The sequence below is a fragment of the Myotis myotis genome, unplaced genomic scaffold (assembly GCF_014108235.1).
Source record: "Myotis myotis isolate mMyoMyo1 unplaced genomic scaffold, mMyoMyo1.p scaffold_m19_p_42, whole genome shotgun sequence".
NCBI classification, from domain to species: domain Eukaryota; kingdom Metazoa; phylum Chordata; class Mammalia; order Chiroptera; family Vespertilionidae; genus Myotis; species Myotis myotis.
In genome coordinates this window covers 1406405-1428190 of record NW_023416349.1, presented here as the reverse complement: position 1 = coordinate 1428190, position 21786 = coordinate 1406405, and the positions used below count along the sequence as shown (strand labels likewise).

General features: G+C 61.2%; 1 protein-coding gene across 2 annotated transcripts; it reads left to right on the top strand.

Annotated features, from left to right (window-relative positions):
- Positions 1-26: 26 nt before the first annotated feature.
- On the top strand, positions 27-14052 carry SHISA7 (shisa family member 7). 2 transcript variants are annotated; one of them, XM_036306635.1, is made up of 6 exons: positions 27-379; positions 4184-4905; positions 6536-6690; positions 7910-7975; positions 8568-8717; positions 10972-14052. In XM_036306635.1, exons 1-6 carry the CDS (start codon positions 44-46, stop codon positions 11601-11603), a joined length of 2061 nt encoding a protein of 686 aa, XP_036162528.1. In that variant the 5' UTR covers positions 27-43; the 3' UTR covers positions 11604-14052. The 2 variants fall into 2 exon arrangements, with proteins under 2 accessions (XP_036162528.1, XP_036162527.1); XM_036306634.1 differs by having other exon boundaries at positions 4184-4929.
- Positions 14053-21786: the final 7734 nt, after the last annotated feature.

Below are 21786 nucleotides of genomic sequence, written 5' to 3'. Positions count from 1 at the left end.
TGTCAGGGACTGTGTGGGACCTGGGCTCGCGGAATAAACACCGATGTGGCTGTGGACCGAACCATTCTTGGGTCTGGGGGGTGCCCCAGGGGCGACGGGGGGCTGCGGGCGGCGGGGAGAAGGGTCCCCAGCAGGTGGAGAGGGGGAGGTGCCTCTTCTCAGCTGCCAGCGGGCGCCAGGAAAAGGCGAGGGCTGGCCCCATCACAGCTGCTCGGGAAAGAAGTGCCGGCAGGGTCGCCCGCGCGCCGCCAGCCGCCCCCCCGCCAGCGCGCACGCCCAGCCCGGCGGCTGCAGACACGCGCTCGCGCTGCCTCCCCCGGCCGGCCCCCCACGCCGCCGCCACCCCAGAATCCCCAAGGGTCCCGCATCGGAAAGTGAGGTGAGCGCGACCGCACCCGGTGCGGAGGGGGAAACTGAGGCACGGGGTCGTGGGGACGGGAGGAAGGAAGAGACTGGCATGCGGATGAATGGATGGGAAGAAGGACGGACACCTTTATCTGAGTGGTCCCTGCGCCCTAAGACGCAGCGGGCAGGGGATCCACATGGGGGCTCCCAGAATTCTGCAGCTCTTAGAAATGTGGGAGTCGGGATTCTACTGATCCCCCCCAATACCGCCCCCCCATCAAGGCCCCTCGACCCCTTGAGACTCGCAGTCCTTGTTCCCCATCCACCCCCAACCTTGGGGACCTAAGAAGGCAACCTCTGAGTCCCCCAAGAATCCAGGCATCAGAGCTCACAGTCAGTCCGCCCCCACTGGGCAACCAGAGCCCACCAACCCCGAACCCCAGACCCCCCGCCCCCCCGCAGAAGGCTGGGAGCGCGCATCAGAACACCCAGCAACCCTCTCCCCAGGGACCTAGGAGTCCCAGCTCCTTCCTCCGGGAGCCCCTGGGACCCGGCGTTGGCGCCCCTGGCCCCCGCCTTCCGCATCCAGGTGTCCCCCCCTCCTCACCCCGCAGGCAGAAGCTTCGCGTCCGGGAGGCCGCGCTCGCGTCGCCATGGCAACAGGAGTCTATTTTGCGCTAGGAACACAGCTTGCTCTGCAGCGCCCCCCTACCCGCTCCTCCAAACTCAGCCGAGAGAGAGTAGGGGGACCGGGAGCGAGATTGGGGGTCCGGGGGTCGGACACAGAGACATGCACAGGGACAGAGCTCTGTAGACAACAAACCTGGGAGAGAGACGGACGTGGGATCAGAGAGGCACAGCGATGGGCGTGTGCGGACCTGGAGACACAGACGGGACAGAAAGACGGACGGGAGGGAGCAGCGGGCGGGGGATGCCGGCGGCCAGAAAACCGAGACTCGGGGAAGGGGCGGCGAGAGGCGCAGCCGCGGGACGGAGACAGACGCAGAGATGCGGGCGAGGAGACGCGTCTAGACACCCGCAGAGACACCAAGACCCAGGGCACCTCCCCTTAGAGACCAGAGGCCGCCCCGCGAGGAGGATGGACCGGGGGGCACGGCCACCCGAGGGCCTAGGGACCCGGGGGCCGCAGGGACGGGGTCTGGGCCGCCGGAGTGCTGTGTGCTTCGGAGTTCACGTCTCTCCCTCAGTCCCCGCCTCCCGGCGGCCGCAGGGGGTGGGAGTGGGGGAAGTGGGGGCGGCAAGCCGGATCCCCCCCCCGACACTCCCCCAGGACCCCTCCACTTCCCCCACCTGCCGGTCCGCCTCCTCTTGGCAGCTTCCCACCTCCCAGCCCCAAACCAGCCCCCCCCCCCTCGGCTTGCGGACCCCTTGTGCTTCGTCCGCCTGCCCCGACTCTTCCTCAGCACCCCCCCCCCCCCCGCTGCCCCTGCAGACCCCTCCAGCGCCCAGCTCCCCAGGGCCGGGGCGCACTTTTTCTCTGGGCCTCTGCCCCCCCCCCCCCTCCCGTCCTTCTCCCTGTCCTCCCCATCCTGCTTCATCTCTAATCACTGCCTCCAGGCTCCTCCCAGCCAACTCACCTGCCCCCCTTTCCCCCCCAGCCCTGACTCCCACCTCCAGCCGGCAGGGGCAGGAGGGGGAGGGGCCAGAGGTTGGGGCAAAGTGCAGTGCAGGGTTGCAGGAGGAGGAGGGGGGTTTCCAGGAGCGCGAGGACCAGTGGGGCCTGCTGGGGGACACCCCTATCCTCCAGCTGGCTCCCCTAATCTCTGTCCATCCATCTGTGTCTCTTAGGGCCGGGGGGGGGGGGGGGCCAGCAGACCTCTGGCCCTGAGCCGCTGGGCATGCACGGTGCAGGGAGTGGGGAGATGGGGCTGGGGGCCCCCCCTCCTCTCCACCTGTGGAGGAGAAAAGTGTGTGTGAGTGAGCAGGGGTGGGGGCAGGGGTGCAGCTGTGTGTGTGCGGGGGTGTCACATGCCTGCTTCCAAAACCTCCTCCACTGGGTGAGGGTGTGTGTGCACACGTGTGTGTGCACCACAAGCTTGCATGACTTGGGGCTGTGATGTGTGTGGTTGCGTGTCCATCCGTGTGTAGCTGGCTTGGGCTGGTCCTTGCCCGTGTTCCTGAGCTGTGCATGGCCCCAGTGTGTCATGGTTGTGTCTGAGTTGTGTCCGGGTCTTGCGTGCTGGGGGCTGTGTCCACGTGGGGCTGGGTGTGTGGGGAGGCGGCTGCACGGGTGTCCTTGCAGGTTGTGTCTGGGACGCTGTGTGTGTGAGTTGGTTGTGTGAGCTAAGGGACAGACTGGGTCCCCTGTATCCTGGGTCTGATGGGCCACTCTGTCTGCCCCTGGGTGCGTGTCCCCTTCTCACCAGTAGGTGCTGCCCTGCGTCGCATTGGGAGGCATGAGGCTGTGTGTGTGTGTGTGTGTGTGTGTGTGTAGGGGGGTGTCTGGGTTTGAGGGGCTGTGTTGCTGCTCCCCGCTCCCCCCCCCCCCAGAGTTGTCAGTGGCCTGGAGCTGTGTCCCCTGAGTGTGTGCACCGATGTGCAGTGGGGGATGCTGTCAGCAGAGGGGGAATGTGTGTCCATGGAGCCAGGGGGCGGGGCACAGCAGGGGGCCGGAGCAGGCACTGCTGCCCTTCCCGAGCCTCCCTACAGGTGAGGCATTTGCCCCGCCCCATGCGGCTCCCCCGCGGCTGTGGTGGGGCAGGTAGATGGCAGCCTTGCCTGAGCCTGAAAAGGATGCTCCGTCCCCGATGCTCTCAGCCCAATCGGCACACCTGAGGGAGGGGAGCCCCTCTGGGCTCCAGCCAGCCCCTTGCACACACCCTCACCTGCACCCTCACCCTCACCCAACCACAGGCGGCAGCCCTCAGCCAGTGGAGGACCCACGCTGCTGTGTGCACGTGGCGCTGCTGGGAGGGCTCCTCTGCGTGGGATTAAGTCCTCTGCGTCCTGTGGGTGGTGAACCCTGAGGCCCGAGCTCCACGCCGTGCCCACTGCTTGGGCGCCGTGGGGCTCAGGCAAATGAGGGACCTGTTGGGACGCTGGTGTCTCGTTTGAAGTGTGTGTGTGTGTGTGTGTGTGTGAGAGAGAGAGAGAGAGAGAGAGAGAGGAAGACACACACGCACACGCACTGACATCCCTTGATTATTAGATCCAGATAAGAGAAAGAACCAAGCGTGCGGGGCGACTGGGGACCACGGGGGTCTAAGCCAGTGGTTCTCCGCGGGGACAGCTGTGCCCGTGACATCTGGCGGTGCCTGGAGACATCTTGCCCGTCAGGGCGCCTAGCGGAGGCTGAACAGCAGGCCCCGTAGGCCAGCGGCACCCACCCAAGAACCCACCCCCTCTCCCCACCTGCTGGTCTACAAACTCAGCTTCTCAACTGCAATCTCTCTCTCTCCCCCGCCTCCCCCACCCACACCTCTCTCTCCTGTCTCCCTCATCCCCTCCCCCTCAACCTCCCCCCTCCTCTCTCTCACCCCATCTGCCCTCTTACTCGCCATCACTCACTCCCGTCATATCCGTCCTGTTTCTTCCCACCGTCTGATGCCTCCTTCCCAATCTTTTCTCCCATCCATCACTCCCGTGGATCCTTTCCATCCACCCTTATCATTTATCATTCTGTTCACCGCTGCCCCACCTCCACTGCCCGGTGCGCCTCACCTCCACTGCCCGGTGGGTCCCCCAACCTTGGGCCCATGCCTCTCCCCTCCACTCATCCTTTCTGTCAACCTCCCCTCGCGCTCCTTCCTCATCCTTTCTGGCCACCCGTCTCCATACTTGCCCACCTTGGACCTCTCTCTCCCGCCCTCCGCTCCAGCCTCGGTTCTCCGCTCAGCCTGGCGGCCCCGTCCAGCCTCCTGCGCACCCCATGCCGGCCCTCCTGCTCCTCGGGACCCTCCTGCTCCTGGCCTCCGCCGCCGGCCAGGCCAGGGCGCGCCCGTCCAACGCCACGAGCGCCGAGCCCCCGGGCCCGCTGCCGGCCCTGCTGGCGCACCTGCGGCGCCTGACCGGGGCCTTGACGGGCGGCGGGGGCGCGGCGGGCGCGGGCGCCAATGGCACGAGGACGAGCCCCGCGGGCGCGGCGGCGCGGGCGCCCCCTCCGGCCGAGCTCTGCCACGGCTACTACGACGTCATGGGCCAGTACGACGCCACCTTCAACTGCAGCACCGGCTCCTACCGCTTCTGCTGCGGCACCTGCCACTACCGCTTCTGCTGCGAGCACCGCCACATGCGCCTGGCGCAGGCCTCCTGCTCCAACTACGACACGCCGCGCTGGGCCACCACGCCGCCGCCCATGGGCGGGGGCGCCGGGGGCGCCGGGGGTGCGGGCGGGGGCCCCGGGCCCGGCCAGGCCGGGTGGCTGGAAGGGGGCCGGGCAGGGGGCAACGGGATGCGTGGGGGCGAGGGCCCCGGGGGCAGCACGGCCTACGTCGTGTGCGGGGTCATCAGCTTCGCCCTGGCCGTGGGCGTCGGAGCCAAAGTGGCCTTCAGCAAGGCGTCCCGTGCGCCCAGGGCGCACCGGGATATCAACGTGCCCAGGTGTGTGCGAGATCCGGCAGAAGGGTAGGAGCCTGGGGCGGGGCCTGGGCAATGGCAGGTGGAGCCATGGGGGGCGGGGCTGCGGGTGGGGGCGTGGTCAGAGGCCCAGGCGTGAGGGAGGCTCACGCCTCATTCATTCAACAAATGTTTCTTGAGCGCTTTCTGCGGGCCAGGACCTGGGGATACAAGAGTGAACGATATCCGATGGGTAAGCCTGGCTCCCCACCCCAGGCCTGCTGCCAGTGGGCTGTGTGGCGCCGGGCAATTTGCTTAACCCGTCCGTGCCTCAGTTTCCTCGTCTGCACAATGGGGCTAATCAATGCTCCCCACCCATTCGGACTGTAATGAAGATGAACTGGGTTGATTCACGTCGAGGCCTGGCACACGGAAAGCCCTCAGTAAACGCTGGCTACCGTTGTCATAAAATTTAGTGCCCGAGACAGTGAGCAAGCAAACACATATGCAATATCCTTCTAGAGCAGCGGTTCTCAACCTGTGGGTCGCGACCCCTTTGGGGGTCGAACAACCCTTTCACAGGGGTCGCCTAAGACCACCGGAAAACACATATATAATTACATATTGTTTTTGTGATTAATCACTATGCTCTCATTATGTTCAGTTTGTAACAATGAAAATACATCCTGCATATCAGATATTTACATTAGGATTCATAAGAGTAGCAAAACTACAGTTATGAAGTAGCAATGAAAATAATTTTATGGTTGGGGGTCACCACCACATGAGGAGCTGTATTAAAGGGTCGCGGCATGAGGAAGGTTGAGAACCACTGGAATCTAGAGACTGGTAACTAAATAAAGCAGAATGAGGGGTTGGGTTTGGGGGGGCGGGGGTGTTTTATAAGACCTGGCCGGGAAAGGCGGCTCCGAGCAGACTTGTAGGAAAGGAGCATCCCAGACAGAGGGAACAGCACGTGCAAAGGCCCTGGGGTGGTGGTTGCAGGACAGCATAGGAGCCGGCAGAGCTGAGAGGAGGTGGAGAGAAGTAGGTGGGGGCCAGGTTAATTCCGGGGTGATGGGGGAGCCACCGAGGGCCCTGAGCTCAGGCTGTGCGGGGAGACGAGGCTGCACAGGACAAGGGCGGAAGCAGGAGACCAGTCAGGAGACTCTAGCAAGGGTCCGGGCGAGAGAGAGAGAGAGAGAGAGAGAGAGAGAGAGAGAGAGAGAGCTGGGAACAGCGGAGGTGGTGAGAAGTAGACCCATGTGGGAGCCACTTTGCAGGTCGAATCTGCAAACTTGCTGAGGAACGTGAGGGAAAGAGAACCCCAGGGTGGTTCTAAGATTTGGGGTCTGCAGAGCTGGGTGAATGGGGCACCCTTTATCCCCTGGGGAAGCTGCAGAAGAAACAGGATTGAGCTCCCAGGCCGCGGCGGGGCGGGGCCACGGGACGGAGACGTGGGCGGGTCCCCATCGATGGGGAGGGGCCTCAGGCAGGAAGTGTGGTCCCAGGAACCTCTGGGCGGGCAGAGCTCAGAGTGCCCTTAGCGAGGGGCGTGGCCAGAGGCCAGTTGACAGATGCCCCCAAAGGTGAGGACAGGGAGGGGAAAGAAGCCGGGTCCCCCCTCCCGCGCCCCCGACCTCAGGCCCCTGACCGCCCCTCTGCACCCCCTTAGGGCTCTGGTGGACATCCTGAGGCATCAGGCGGGACCCGGGACCCGCCCGGACCGGGCACGGAGCAGCTCCTTGACCCCGGGGGTCGGGGGTCCTGACAGTATGGCCCCGAGGACACCCAAGAACCTCTACAACACCATGAAGCCCTCCAATCTCGGTGAGTGGGACCTGGGAGCTGTGGCGGGGCCTCTGACCACGCCCCCATCCCTGTGGCCCCGCCCCATCCGGCTGGCCCCGCCCCCAGCCACAGCCTCCAAGATGAGAGGGGCAGTGAGAACCGCCACCCTGCCTCCTGTGGACACCCTGGGTGGGCGCATGGACACCAAGGTGACTTAGATTTAGACACTCAGCCGGAGCTGGACAAACTCCACGTCAGACCACCCGACAGCTGACAACACACCAGGAGGCGCCTAACTGTTGAATTAGAATTGGGGGGGGGGGGGGCGGTGAGAAGGGAGCAGACCACTGGGGTTGGCATGCTGGCTCTGCTTCTGTGTGACCTGGGAAGCCCGTGCCTCACCCACAAGATGAGGAGCACACAGCGCTCCCTGTAGGGCTGTTGTGAGGGTCTCAGAGCCGTGCCTGGCTCAGAACACGCGCTGTGTCAATGTGAGCTGCTGCTGTTCTTATGCTAGAGGCCCGGTGCACGAATTTGTGCATGGACAGGGTCCCTTGGCCTGGCCGGGAGGGACCTCCGGAGGTTGGCTGTGGGAGCGCACTGACCACCAGGGGGCAGCTCCTGCATTGCACGTCTGCCCCCTGGGTGGTCAGTGTGTGTCTTAACTACCGGTCAACCAGTCCATCTGCTGAGCGGTCATAAGGGTCGCTGAGGGCCATGGGTAGCCACAGAGGAGTTTAGAGCAAAGTCAGAAGTGGGGGGAGCTCTGTTCTGTGGAGGGGAGAGGCTGGGAGGACGGTCCAGGCCTGAGCTGGGTCTGAGGAGCAGTAATAAGAGACATTCAGCTGGATCTTGTGGGATGAGTAGGAGTTCTGCAGGCAAAGGAAGGGAGGCAGGGTTTCAAGGCAGAGAGAACAGCAGGTGCAAAGGCCCTGTGGTGGGCCTGAGAGGACTCAGGCAGGCGCCAGAGAGAAGGGCGGCCTGAGAGGAGGGGTGGGTGGTGACTGTCCCGGGTGGGTGGTGCGGAGATGTGGGAAGAGTGCCGGGCAGCGGAGGGGCAGGTGGGGTGTAGGGGTCCCGTGGTGGGGCTGACCTTGGACATGGCTGGCCAGGGCCAGAAGGCTGGTGTGATGATCCAGGAGGGCGAGGAAGGTCCCGGCTGAGATCCAGGAGGCAGGCGGGGCCAGAGCTGGGCACAGCAGTGCCCGCTGGGAGTGGGCGATGGCGGTGATGCCACCTCCCTGCTTGGTCCCCACAGATAACCTGCACCACAACTACCTGCACCTCAACGTCAACAGCCCCAAGCACCACGCCACCACGCTGGGTATGCGCCAGGGCCGGGCAGGGGACACAGGGCCCCTCTCCTCCGCTCCTGAGAGCACCCCAGGGGGGGCCGGGGCAGAGCAGGTGGGAGGCCCCCTGAGCCTGTCCTCACGTCCAGCCCGGTAACCGAGCGAACCTCCGCTTCCCACTTGGACACCGGAAGTGGCCGTCTCTGTCCCACCCGAGTTGGTGGGAGATGCAGGAGTCTACCCCCCTGCCCCCCCGCCCCCCCGGGACAGGGCACACAGCGGGTGCTGAGCCAGGGCCCGTTGCCCCTCCTCCTGTGATGTTCCTCCTTCCCCAGCAAAGAACCTGTCTCCTGGCGCCGGCAGAGACAGCCTGGACAGCGGGAGCTCTGAGGGGCTTGGATCCCAGATATATAACTCCCTAAGGGGCTGAGAGCTGGGCTCCTGGGTCTGAGGGAGGAGGGGCTGGGGGCCTGGGTTCCTGGGTCTGAGGGAGGAGGGGTGGGGGCTGGGCTCCTGGGGCTGGGGGCCTGGGTTTCTGGGTCTGAGGGAGGAGGGGTGGGGGCTGGACTCCTGGGGCTGAAGGAGGAGGGGCTGGACTGACCCCAGCTGTGCTCTCTGCCCCAGACTGGAGGGCCGCCCCACCTCCCAGCCCCAACTTGCATTACTCCACGCTGTCCTGCTCTCGGTCTTTCCACAACCTCTCGCATCTGCCCCCGTCCTACGAGGCTGCTGTGAAATCCGAGCTCAACCGCTACTCCTCCCTCAAGAGGCTGGGTGAGTCCCGGGAACGGCGGGGTCAGGGCCAGGGCCCAGGTTCAGGACCGCGGACAGTGGCCCAACAGCTTTCTAAGGGCTTATTTAGCGCTTCCCCCTACAAGTTTGTTCCGGAAGCACATTTGTATCAGAATCACCTGGGGTGGTTTTTAAAATGCAAATTCCTGGTGTACCCCCCCCCCCCCCGGGTCTACTGTATTTATCAGGACTTGCATTTTCAATGAACAGAAATAAGACTCATGCATATTCTCTCTCTCTCTCTCTCTCTCTCTCTCTCTCTCTCTCTCTCTCTCTCTCTCATACACATACACACACACACACACACACACACACACACACACACACACACACACACACACGTAACTAAGTGAGCTTGAGAATGGGCCGGGAGCTTCAGGTGTGGCTGGATCCAGGTGCTCAGGAGCTGCCTCCAGGATTCTACATCTCTCAGCTCTGCTAAACAGGGGGCTGGCTTCATTTTCAGACAGATATCTCCCCATGGCTGCAAACAGGGACCTGAGAATTTCCAGGTTGCCATTCAACCAGCAGAAAAGAGTCCCCTCCAGCCCCAGCCGGTGTGGCTCAGTGGATAGAGCGAAGGGTCCTGGGTTCGATTCCAGTCAAGGCCACGTACCTTGGTTGCAGGCTCCTCTGGCCTGGGCCCTGGTCTGGGCTTGTGCAGGAGGCAACCATTCGATGTGTTTCTCTCACATGGATGTTTCTCTCTGTCTTTCCCTCTCTCTTCCACTCTCTCTTAAAAAATCAATGGAAAAATATCCTCGGGTGAGGATTAAAAAAAAAAGTCTCCAATGATTCCAGCAACAATCCCAGGCGTGGGTCCCATCAGCCCAAATAATGTCACACACTCATCCCTGATCTATTCATTGAGACTCTACTGGATATTTCTGGCTCAGTGGCCCACCCTTTCAAACATTTTAAACTGAGAGCCAAGTAAGAAATGCTTTTAACATTATGGCCCATGAGATGCATGTATATTTGCACATTTTTAAATACAGGAAACTGTTGGAACTTGTTATTAAGAACATTTTTGGAAGAATTTATCTCAATCTGTTGAGATCTTGCTTCTAGATGTATCCTCTGGCTCAAATAACTTTTTATTAAAATTCTCTTTATTTATTAATAAATTTTTATTGATCTCAGAGTGGAAGGGAGAGGGAAAGAGAGGCAGAAACATCAATGATGAGAGAGAGGCACCAATTGGCTGCCTCCTGCATGCCCCACACTGGGGACTGAGCCCAAAACCCAGGCATGTGCCCTTGACCAAAATCGAACCCAGGACCCTTCAGTCCACAGGCCGTGACACTCTATCCACTGAGCCACACCCGCTAGGGCTTAACATTCTCTTTATACAAGAACATTTCAAACATACCCAAGAGGAGAGAAGACTGTCAAGTGAACCTCCATGTTCCCATCATCCAACTTGAACAATGAGCAACACTTGGTTATCCTATCCTCCTTCCATCCCATCTTTCCGTGGATCATTTTAAAGCAAGTCTCAGGGTTTATGTCACTTCATCCGTTAACATTTCAGTAACACACACACAACTGAAAAAACATATGAGCCAGCACTCACCCTCGCTCGCTTTTGATGGGGGGTGCCTGCTGGTGAATAGCATTTTCTCTGCTTCTCAGTCCTCGCCCTCGGAGTGAGGGGTTTTTTTCCCGTTGATTTTCAGATAGAGTGGACGGGAGGGGGGAGAGAGAAACATTGGTGTGAGAGAGACACATCCATTGGTTGTCTCCCACAGGCACCTCAACTGGGGGCTGGCCAAAGCTCTAACCACTGAGCTCCCTGTCCAGGGCGCTATTTCATTTTTCAAAATGTTGGTCACTACCCATAAAATTGACTTCACAGAAAGAAAAAAAATTGACTTCTCAGAAAGCACCGCTACACGATGGGAGGGAGGGGAAGTGCCCCCTCCGAAGCAGGAGTTGCGTTCTGCTCCAGAAAGAGCTACTGGGAGGCAAAATAAAAGTCCCCATATCTGCCCGCCCCGCATGGGAGGGGGGCCGGGGAGTCTGTGCTTTGGCCACATCGCTAGCGGGTTGTTCTGATTCAGTTGCGCCCCTGCCCTGGCTAATGACCCGAGTGATGCCGAGGGTCCCCGCGGGGGTGGGGGTGGGGGTGGGGTGGGGGCGCAGCGCGGGTAGGATGGAGGGAAGCCAGGGGAGGGAGGGGAGGCGCCGGGCGGGCTGGGCTGACCTCGGCCCCTTCCCTTCTCCCGCCTCCCAGCCGAGAAGGACCTGGACGAGGCGTACCTGAAGCGCTGGCACCTGGGGGAGGTGCCCCGCGGGACGCTGCCCCTGCACACGCTGCGGCGGCCGGGCACCGGCGGCGGCTACCGCCTGGACGGCTGGGGCGGCGCCGAGGAGCTGGGCCTGGCGCCCGCGCCCCACCCGCGGCGGGTCATGTCCCAGGAGCACCTGCTGGGCGACGGCGGCCGCTCGCGCTACGAGTTCACGCTGCCGCGCGCGCGCCTGGTGTCGCAGGAGCACCTGCTGCTGTCGTCGCCCGAGGCCCTGCGCCAGAGCCGCGAGCACCTGCTGTCGCCCCCGCGCAGCCCCGGGCTGCCCCCCGAGCCCGCCGCCCGCGCCGGCCTGGCCGCCTCGCACTCCAACCTGCTGCTGGGGCCCGGGGGCCCCCCCACGCCGCTGCACGGGCTGCCGCCGCCCGGCCTGCACGCGCACCACCACCACCTGCACGCGGCGCAGCCCGCCTGGCTGGCGGACGCGGGCGGCGGGGGCGCGCTGGCCGGCCGGCCGCCCTTCCAGCGCCAGGGCACCCTGGAGCAGCTGCAGTTCATCCCCGGCCACCACCTGCCGCAGCACCTGCGCACGGCCAGCAAGAACGAGGTGACTGTCTGAGGCCGGCGGGCGGGGTGAGGCCTGGCGGGGGCCCTCCCCTCCCCCCTCGGCCCGGATCCCCCGACACACCCCAGGGGCCCGGACCAGATCCGCCTGCGGCCCTGGCGGCTGCCTCTGATGACACTGCTTTGAATGAACCCGTCATGGAGACCAGGCCTAGAATGTCACAGATGAGATCCCTCCTCCTATGTCACTGTTTGAGGCAAGACCTCCTTCCCATGACGTCATCACGGAGGAAGAGGCTTGCCGGTGAGGTCGTCACTGGCCCAGGCCAAACCTTCCCAGGAGGCCATCACAGGGGAAGAGGCCCGCCCCGAGGTCATCGCTAGAGGCCATATTCCTGATGTCATCACAGACTTCCTTCTTGTGATGTCCTGGCAGAGACAATGTCTTGTCCTATGGCGTCATCCCTGGAGACAACGATTCCTTCCTGTGATGTCAATTCAGAGACAAGTCTCGCCCTTATGACATCATCTCTGGCACCCAAAGGCCTCTTTTGACACCATCGTCCGCAGGAAAATCCCTTCCTCCAGAGAAGAGGCCTCTGTCCACGATGTCATCCCTGCAGACAAAGCCATGTTGCTGGGACGCGCTGCGGGGGAAGCCTCGCCAAGTGTGTCCTCCCTCGACAGAAGGCCTCCTTTCCGCGACATCATCACAGGGACTCCGCCTCCTTCCTGTGATGCTATCACCAGAGAAGGTGCCTTGCCCGATGACATCATCTGAGGGACCGTGCCTCTCCCAGGGGGTCCGTCACCAGAGCTGAGAGCCCTTCGGTGGTCACCACCAGACCCCGCGGGCTCTGAGGGGCCACTGCTGCCGCCACGTCACGAGAAGGCAGGGCGTGCCCGGAGTCCGGGAGAAAGGGCCCTGTCCTGAGACGTCACCAGGGGCCTGCGGTCGCTGGGGAGGCTGCCCAGCTAGCGGTCTCCCCGGAGGTGATGGTCTGTCTACAGGCGGTTTGCAGTGAGGACCCCCACTCCCGCCTGAGGCCGGTGCCAATGCGATGATGTCATCACCAGAGACACTGCCCGTTCTGGAGGGTCATCACTTGTGATGGTGTCACCAGTCTCTGCCCTGTCCCACCGTGACCTCCCCGGGCCCCAGTGACATGCGCTGCGGGGTCCCCACCAGACACTCCCGCTAAAGGGAGGCTGGGCTGGGGTCCCGGCCTTGTGCAGTGCTGTCACCTCCTGCGTGACTCCCGGAGGCCGGCGCCCCCAGGCTGGCTTCTGTTCTCCAGGAGGCTCCTCTGGCCCCCAGCCTCTTGGAGTCCGGAGACTCAGAGGTGTCCCAAAGGCCTGTGTCACTCTCTCTGCCACCCTAGAGACATCATGGCTTCTGTCAACAGGTCCTGGCCTCCTGCTGGGGCCGGGGCGGGTGGGGGTGCCTGCTACTTATCTTACTAATGACATCATCGCACCACAGGACTCCCCCACTCATGATGGCATTGCGCCTGGGGTCCAGTGCGCACCATGCCTGATGATGACATCATTCCCTGTGACCTATGGTCTCTTCGTCTCCCAGGATGCACCACACCTATGGTATCATCCTCTTCCAGGATTTACCATGACCGTGTAGGGTCACCTTCCCCACAGCTTGCCCATGGCCAGTGGTGTCACCATCTTCCATGAGTCTCCACAACCACTGTGTCATCATCCCCGCGGATTCTCCACGGCTGCTGGGGTCGTCACCTCCAAGAGTTCACCATGACCAGTGACGTCACTGCCTTCCAGAACCCACTGTGGCTGACGGCAGCATCCTCTCCCAAGACCCGCTAGTCCCCATAGTTGTGGTGTCACCAACTTGCAGGATCCACATCAACCATGATGTCCTCATGCCCCAGAACCCACCCTAGCCATGGTGTCACCACCTCCCAGGATACACTGCAGTCATGGTGTCACCCCCACAGCACCGTGAGAGTCAGGAGTGTCCCAGGACCCATGAACCCCAATAGTGTCATCTCCCAGGACCCATTTCAACCATGGTGTCATCATTTACTGGGATCCACCATAATCATGACACCCTTTCCCAGGATCCAGAAAGCCCAATGGTGTCATCACTTCCCAGGATCCACCACAACCCTGACATCATCTCCCAGGATCCACCACAACCATGCCATCATCTCCCAGCATCCACCACAGCCATGCCATCATCTCCCAGGACCCACCACAGCCATGGCATCATCTCCCAGGATCCACCACAGCCATACCATCATCTCCCAGGACCCACCACAGCCATGCCATCATCTCCCAGGATCCACCACAGCCATGGCATCATCTCCCAGGATCCACCACAGCCATCCCATCATCTCCCAGGATCCACCACAGCCATGACATCATCTCCCAGGATCCACCACAGCCATACCATCATCTCCCAGGATCCACCACAGCCATGCCATCATCTCCCAGGATCCACCACAGCCATGGCATCATCTCCCAGGATCCACCACAGCATGCATCATCTCCAGGATCCACCACAGCCATGGCATCATCTCCCAGGATCCACCACAGCCATACCATCATCTCCCAGGATCCACCACAGCCATACCATCATCTCCCAGGATCCACCACAGCCATGGCATCATCTCCCAGGATCCACCACAACCCTGACATCATCTCCCAGGATCCACCACAACCCTGACATCATCTCCCAGGATCCACCACAACCGTGACATCATCTCCCAGGATCCACCACAACCCTGACATCATCTCCCAGGATCCACCACAACCGTGACATCATCTCCCAGGACCCAGGACCCCCACTGGTGTCATCATTTACCAGGATGCACTTCACCCTTGGATCGTCTTCCAGGATCCCTCATCTTGGGAGTCGAGAACTGCAACAGCTGTATTTCAATTGTTTTCTGGGTCACGTGGCACCTACCGCTGTTCCTATAGGGAATCAGGCACAATTCTGCCATTCTGCCATTGCCTCAAGAATAGGGTAGGGACCCCCTCCGATGACACCGTCCCCACTCTGGCCCTTCTTGATGTCACTGCCTCACTCCAGACTTGGCCTTGACTGCCCCCCCCCCCCCGTGCCCCATTACCCTTCTGGTGAGGACATCCAGGCCCCTCCTGGTAACTCATTGTCAGGGTCAACACGGAGGCCTCTTCTCACCAGAGGGGGTGAGCTTCCCGGCCCTTGGGTAACATCACTGCCCCTTGCCCAGCCCCTTACCTGTCCTCCACCGGAAGCAGCACTCCGCTGGCGTGGGCCACACCCCCCTCAGAGACTCCTGTGGGCTGGGCGACAGCTGCTAACTTCCCCGGGGCCTTCAGTGACGTCCTCTGCCGGCCTGAGCCTGGGCAGGCCCAGCTGGACGGCCATGCCATGCCGTTGCCCACACCAAGGCCATCTGTGGGGGGCGCGCTCATCATCCCAATTGGAGAAGCGGCGTCCTCTCCTTCATCTCCCCCACGCACCCCGGACAGCCCCCAGGGCTTTCGGGGACTTACCAACACCCAATGCACAATTTGCCCCCAATTTTCTTTGTACATAGCCATGCTGTGGGGGAGCAGCCATTCCCCTACTCTTAAAGGGCTACACGTCCCCTCCCCAGCCCCCAGGGCAAGCTGGGAGGGGCTATTTTCCCTCCTCTGGGTCGTTCCCTCCTTCTGTCTCCCCTTGCCCCCAATACTGGCACCTACTCAGTTTTTGGCTCCCACAAACACTGAGGGAACACGGGGAGCGGTACCCCACCTCCCTAGGCCCAGCGCCAGTTTTCAACGCCATGCTTACAGCTGCTCCCGCGGACCCCCCTGTCCCTCCAGGGCCCGCCCATGCCCAGGGCCCTGAGCAGACTGTGACTTCCCCCCAAAAGAGCCAGCTTGAGCCCTTGCCCCTCCCGGAGCTGCCCCTCTGCTCACCACCCCCACCGAGCCCTCGGCTTTCGCCAGCCCCCTCACTGGGGGTCTCGGCCCTCCAGCTTTTGTATGCCCCCCTCGACTTGCTCTCTTCTGGACTCCAGTTATTTCGCCCCAACAATGGGGCTTTGGCCTCTTATCTCAAATAAGCCATAGTGAGGAGAGGTCCGAGGAGGCGAGGAAGTGGGCGAGTCCCGCCAAATCCCCCCAAGCCTCTGGAGCCGGGGCCTCACCGTCTGAGTCTTCCCACGCTCCCATGCACACACGCGCACCCACACGCACACGCACCCCGCCCTCCCGACCGTGGGCGGTGGGGGGCGGTGCAGAGACAGGAAGATACACAGCCCTGGACCAGAAGACCCTCCCCAGCTCTGCCTCCCCGCCCCCTCGACCCCCCCCCCCAACCGGCACCGGCCTCCCCCGCCCAGTTCCTTGGTGAGGACAGCCGGCTGCGCTGCAAGTTGGTATTTTTGGAATAAACAGATGTTTTCCTGATTCCCAGGCTCACAGTGTCTGTTGGGAAGGTTTGGGTTTCCACCTGCGTGTTTAAGGTTCCCGGGGATCCCCTGTGCGGCCCAGGTGGGGGGTGGGCATCCGAGTGTGTGTGTGTAACCTGCAGCCTGCCGCCTTGCATCAGAGCCTGCCGCGTGTGGCTTGTGTGTGCAGTGCATTTCGGCACCCTGGCCGGTGGGTCAGTGGTTAGAGCGCCGGCCCCGCACTGAAGGGGCTCAGGTTCCATTCCAGGTCAAGGGCAGGGCGAGTACCTGGGTTGTGGGTTCCACCCTGACCTGGATGGGGATCTGGGGCTCACACGGGAGGCAACCAATCAATGTGTGTGTCTTGCATTTATGTTTCTCCCTCCCTTCCACTCTCTCTAAAAAAAATTAACGGAGCCCTAGCCCGTCTGGCTCAGTGGATAGTGTCAGCCTGCAGACTGAAGGGTCCCAGGTTCGATTCCGGTCAAGGGCACAGGCCTGAACTGTGGACTTGATCCCCAGTGGGAGGCGTGCAGGAGGCAGCTGAGCAATGATTCTCTCTCATCATTGATGTTTCTATCTCTACCTCTCCATTCCTCTCTGAAATCAATAATAAAAAAAAATCAATGGAAAAGATATACTCAGGTGGGGATTAACAAAAGCAATCAAACAAAAACCTTCCTCTCTAGCAAATGTTTGCTTCCCAAATAGTCGATTTTACTGTGTATCATTCAGGGTTCTCCAGAGAGCCAGAAACGGGGAGAGGGGAGGGGAGGGGAGGGGAGGGGAGGGGAGGGGAGGGGAGGGGAGGGGAGGGGAGGGGAGGGGAGGGGAGGGGAGGGGAAGGGAAGGGAGGGGAGGGGAGGGGAGGGGAGGGGAGGGGAGGGGAGGGGAGGATTCATTTTATTTTAAAAATATTTTGCAGTTCTGAATTTTTGCTTTACCTTTTCAAAAATGTTTTTGTTGATTTTTAGAGAGGGAGGAAGGGAGAGGGATAGACAGAAACATCAATGAGACAAACACCAATCAGCTGCCTTCTGCACTCCCACTACTGAGGATCCAGCCCCAAACCCAGGCATGTGCCCAGACCTAGACTCAAACTGTGATCGCCTGGTTCATAGGTCGATGCTCAACCACTGAGCCACACCAGCCGGACAGGGCTCCACTTCTTTTTAAACATTATATATATTTTTTATAACATCAGTTTTTGGTTTTTTTAGAGAGAGGGAGAAAGAAAAAAAACATCAATTTGTTATTCCACTTTAAAACATATATATATTTTATTGATTTCAGAGAGGAAGGGAGAAAGAGAAGCATCAATGATGAGAGAGAATCATTGTTCGGCTGCCTCCTGCACGCCCCCTACTGGGGATCCAGCCCACAACCCTGGCATGTGGCCTGACCGGGAACTGAACTTTGACCTCCTGGTCACAGGCTGACGCTCAACCACTGGCTTCCTTTATATCTTGATTCATGCCTCCTACCTGATGACGGCCCACCCTGGCCGCCCAGCTACAATCCTCTCCCCCAGCGTCCCCAGCCCCCCGACCCTGCTTCAATTCTGATCATAATGAACATCTTTTGACGTCATCCCTTCTCTCCCTGGGACGGTCCCAGGCTTACACTGACCCTCTGAGGCCGTGGGCGCCCGTGGCAGGCTATGCAAATCGGCAGAACCCTGCCAAGGGCTGCTCACAGAACCACAGACTCTCTGATCCCGATTCCACTTCTAGGAATCTCTCCTCTGGGAAAGCTCACAGCTGTGCAGGAGACCAACGCTCTCCGTGCTGCCAGCCTCCAGCCGCACCCGGGCTGGCGGGAAGGCGGGGAGCGGATGCTGGAAAGCTGGGCGCAGTCCTGGGAGCAGCTCAGCTGCTCATCGGCACGCACGGAGGCAGCATGTGGGGATGCGGGCCAAGGAGCCTGTGCAACTGTCCAGATGCTCCGGGGGGCGGGCACCTGAGGGGCGCGGGCTGAGGGCCGAGGAGGACTGGAGCCCAAACTCCCCCTCTCCCTTCTGGCTCTTCAGTGACGGGGGCGGGCCTTCCCCTTTGTAATTTCACACAGATGAACAGAAGTGAAGATTAATTTCTGAAGCTAGCATTCCAGCCGCTGGGGCAATTAATTGGGTTTCATTGCACAAAAGTAAGACTGTGAGTCGCTGATATTCCGCCCCCTTCCCCTCCCCATCTCGCCCCACCCCGGTCAATTCCAGTCCCCCAAACGCACTCAGAAGGCCCACCACGGAGCAGCTCCCAGACGCCCCCCCTCCTCTCCAGCCACCATGGCCACCAGCACAGCCTAAGCCTCAACCAACTGCCTCCCCTGGGCCCCCGGTCCAGGCTGGGCCCGGCAGCCAGGGCTGGGGTCTCACTGTGAGCAGCACAGCCACTCACGCCTCCGGGTCAGAACCCCGCCCTGGCTCCCTGGGGCTCCGGTGAGCTCCCCCTTGGCCTGCAGAGCCTGGCCCTGCGTGCCCACCCCCCTTAGCTCATCTCTCCAGGACGCACCCCTGCCGGCGGGACTGCCGGACCAGGCGGTGACTCTGTTAGCCATTTGAGGAACCCGCAGGCTCTTTTCAAACCAGCTGTGTGTGCGGGTTCCAGCTGTGTGTGCGGGTTCCAGCTCTCCCAACACTTACCTTTTATTTTTTAAAGAGAGCTCAATTTGTTGTTCCACTTATAAATGCATTCTTTGGTTGATTCTTGCATGTGCCCTGACCGGGGATCAAACCCGAAACCTTGGTGCATCCAGACAGCACTCTAATCAACCGAGCTACCAGCCAGGGCCTTACTGTGTTGTTTTTTTAAAATACTTTAAAATTGATTTCATAGAGGAAGGGAGAGAGAGAAACATCAATGATGAAAGAGAATCATTCATTGGCTGCCTTCTGCACACACCCCAGTGGGGATTGAGCTGGAAACCCAGACATGTGCCCTGACCTCCCGGTCAAACTATGAGTTCCTGGTTCCTAGGTCGATGCTGAACTACTGAGCCACACTGGCCAGGTCCCTCACCAAATTGCTCTCTCACATCACTGGCTTCTGTTCCCGCCTGAAAGTCAGGTGGCGTCACACCGTCATGGCTCCCCAGCGCTTGGAAGAGAAGGACATACTGCTCACCGCAGCCCAGGCACGTGACCTTCACTGCTGCTGCCCCTCCCCTCTCAGGCCTCGGGGCCCTGCACCCGCCCAGCTCCCTCTGACCCTGCCTCGCTGGCTTCGCGGTGTTGCCCCCAAACACACCAGGCAGGATCCCCTCCCGGGGCTGTTGCACCTGCTGGGCCCTCTCGTCAAAATGCTCTCCCCATAGACCTTCCTGTAGCCCACAAGGCCTTTCTCAGAGAGGCCTTCTCTGCCTGGCCAAGCTCAAATGGCGCCCCCCTGCCCCCCCTCCCCATCCCCCGACCCTATCATCCTTCAGTCCTTACCACTCGCCCACATGACGGTATGTTCCTACTCGCTCACTGCCTGGCTCCCTCGCCATGATGCAGCTTCACTGACTCTCTGCCATATCCCCACAGCATCCGACAGGTGCTCACAAAAAGTGTATCGCCCTGCCAGCGTGGCTCAGTCGGTGAGCATCGTTCTAGGAACCAGGAGGTTGCGGCTCGATTCCCGGTCAGGGCACATGCCCGTGCTGCAGGCTCCATCCCTGGTGCGGGGCGTGCAGAAGGCAGTCGACCAGTTCTCTCATTGATGTTCCTATCTCTCCCTCTCCCTTCTTCTCTGAAATCAATAAAAAAATAAATTAAAAAAATATATTTTTAAAATTAATATATTAAAAAAAGAAAACTTTTTTTGAATGAATGCAGATGTCCAGAGGGGAATCATAAAAAACGTGCCTGACAGGATGCTACAGATCAAGCACGCCAGGGAATTAGAAGAGACTTGGCACATGGCAAGCATACAGTCTATTATTATTATTACTAGAGGCCTGGTGCACGAAATACGTGCACGGGGGTGGGAGGGTCCTTCAGCTCGGCCTGCGCCCTCTCACAATCTCGGACCCCTCGGGTAGGGTCCCTAGGCCTGGCCGGCCATCAGGGCCTATCGGGGCTGCCCTGAGCCTCCCCCTGCAGGACCATCCTGGGGCGATGGCAGGGCCCCCGACCAATTGCATAGCACCTGCCTTGGCTGGGCTGGTGCCAGTGCGTGTCATAGCGTGGTCCCCCGTAAGGTCGTCTGGACGGTTGTTCTGCTGTTCAGTCATTCGGCCGATTTGCATATTATGCTTTTATTATTATAGATTATTTTTGTTGTAATCTTCACCTGAGGATATTTTTCCCATTGCTTGTCAGAGAGGGGGGTTGAGATAGAAACATTGATGTGAGACACATCCTCCTCACACAGGTCTGACCTGCAACCTAGATGCCTGCCCTTGGCGGGAATGGCACCCACGGCCCTTCCATGCATGGGCGGCCTCTCTAACCACTGAGCAATGCCAGCCAAGGCCGCAGCCACTGTCCTCATCCCCATCCTGTGACCGTGGTGGCATTTGCGAGCTACCGCCTCTGCCCAGGCCTGACTGGGGCGGGGTGGGTGGGCTGGTCACTGGCAGCTCCTCAGTGTCCGTGTCTGTTCCATGGGCCCGAGGGGCCTGGGCCCCGCAGGTGGGGGACGTGGGCCCTGCCGAGCCGCCAGCTTCTGACTGCACCTCGCGGGGTGGCTCTGGGCCTTCCTGCCTCCTTGTCCGGAATCTGGTCGCCATTGGTCTCTTCAGCCGGGCTTTGCTGCGCTGAGAGGCCCTGGCGTGGGCACCCGGCCGCCATGTTCTGATGAACCAGTGAAGCCACTTGGGCCTCGTCTCCCCGCGTCAGCACAGGTCCCCCTTTTCCACCGCTGAGGCCTGGAGGTGCTCCCCGGTCCCGGCAACTGCGCGTCCACTTCCGGGGCAGGGAAGGCGAGTCCTGGTGCAGACCCGGAGGCGGGCGGCCGTGCCCTCCGAGGCCGGGGAACGCTGCCGCTTCCTTCAGCATCACGTTTCGGCACGTTTCCCACGTGGGGTAACTGAGCCCTGGCGTTGTGCGTGACTGAGGCCTGGCCAGGGTCAGGGGTCACACACCGGAAGGACAGGCTTCCAAGGCTTTGAGGCCGCCCTGACTGGTCTCCACAACACGCGACACAGGTCACAGGTCATCCCCAGCACAAAATGGCGCCTCCGGGAAGGATGTAGATCGATCCCAGCGCCCACCCCCTCCGCGGGCTGAGGCGGCGGCGGCGCAGGCGGCCCCTGCGCGCATCTCATTTGCATATATAAAAAAAAAACGGCTTGGTCCGTGCTAGGCAGGGCCTCATTGGTCGCTCTCCAACCTCCCCGCCCCCCTGGCACCGCCTTTCCCTACGAGAATTGGCCGGTGTGAGCCTCGTGACGCCATCCCAGGATTGCTCGTTCCTATTGGCCAGAGCACTGTCCATCATCTGTTTAAAACCCCCGGAGAACCGCCTGCCCTCGCCCTGCCCGGAAACCCCGGCCGACCGTTAGTCGCGTGCGCAATCTCCGGAGCGTAAGGGCGTGCGTGCGTACGCCGGCCCTGGCGGCGTCGCATTCAAACGGGCCAATCAGCGGTCGCGTCACCTCTCGCGTTCTTTTCCCCTCTTCTACCCCTTTTCGTTTCCTCTATATCCTGGGGGTCCCCATTCCGACCCCCCGCATCCCAGTTGGCCGGTCCGCTCCGGGCCCTCTCCCCAACGTCTCCCGCTTCCGCTCTAAACTTACGGAAAGGGGGCGAGCGCGCCTAACGCCGAGGACCGTGCGTGCTGACGTCACGGGCCGAGTCCCCGCCCACCGGGGCCGCGAGGGGGCGTCGCCTCGGGCTGCTATAAAAGGGCGGCTGCG

What these genes read in the sequence shown, in the direction of transcription:
- SHISA7 (XM_036306634.1), top strand. Translation starts at nt 44, where the DNA reads ATGTGGCTGTGGACCGAACCATTCTTGGGTCTGGGGGGTGCCCCAGGG. An exon ending in CATGAAGCCCTCCAATCTCG is followed by an intron (nt 6,691 to 7,909) that starts GTGAGTGGGACC and finishes TGGTCCCCACAG; the next exon opens with ATAACCTGCACCACAACTAC. An exon ending in GCACCACGCCACCACGCTGG is followed by an intron (nt 7,976 to 8,567) that starts GTATGCGCCAGG and finishes TCTCTGCCCCAG; the next exon opens with ACTGGAGGGCCGCCCCACCT.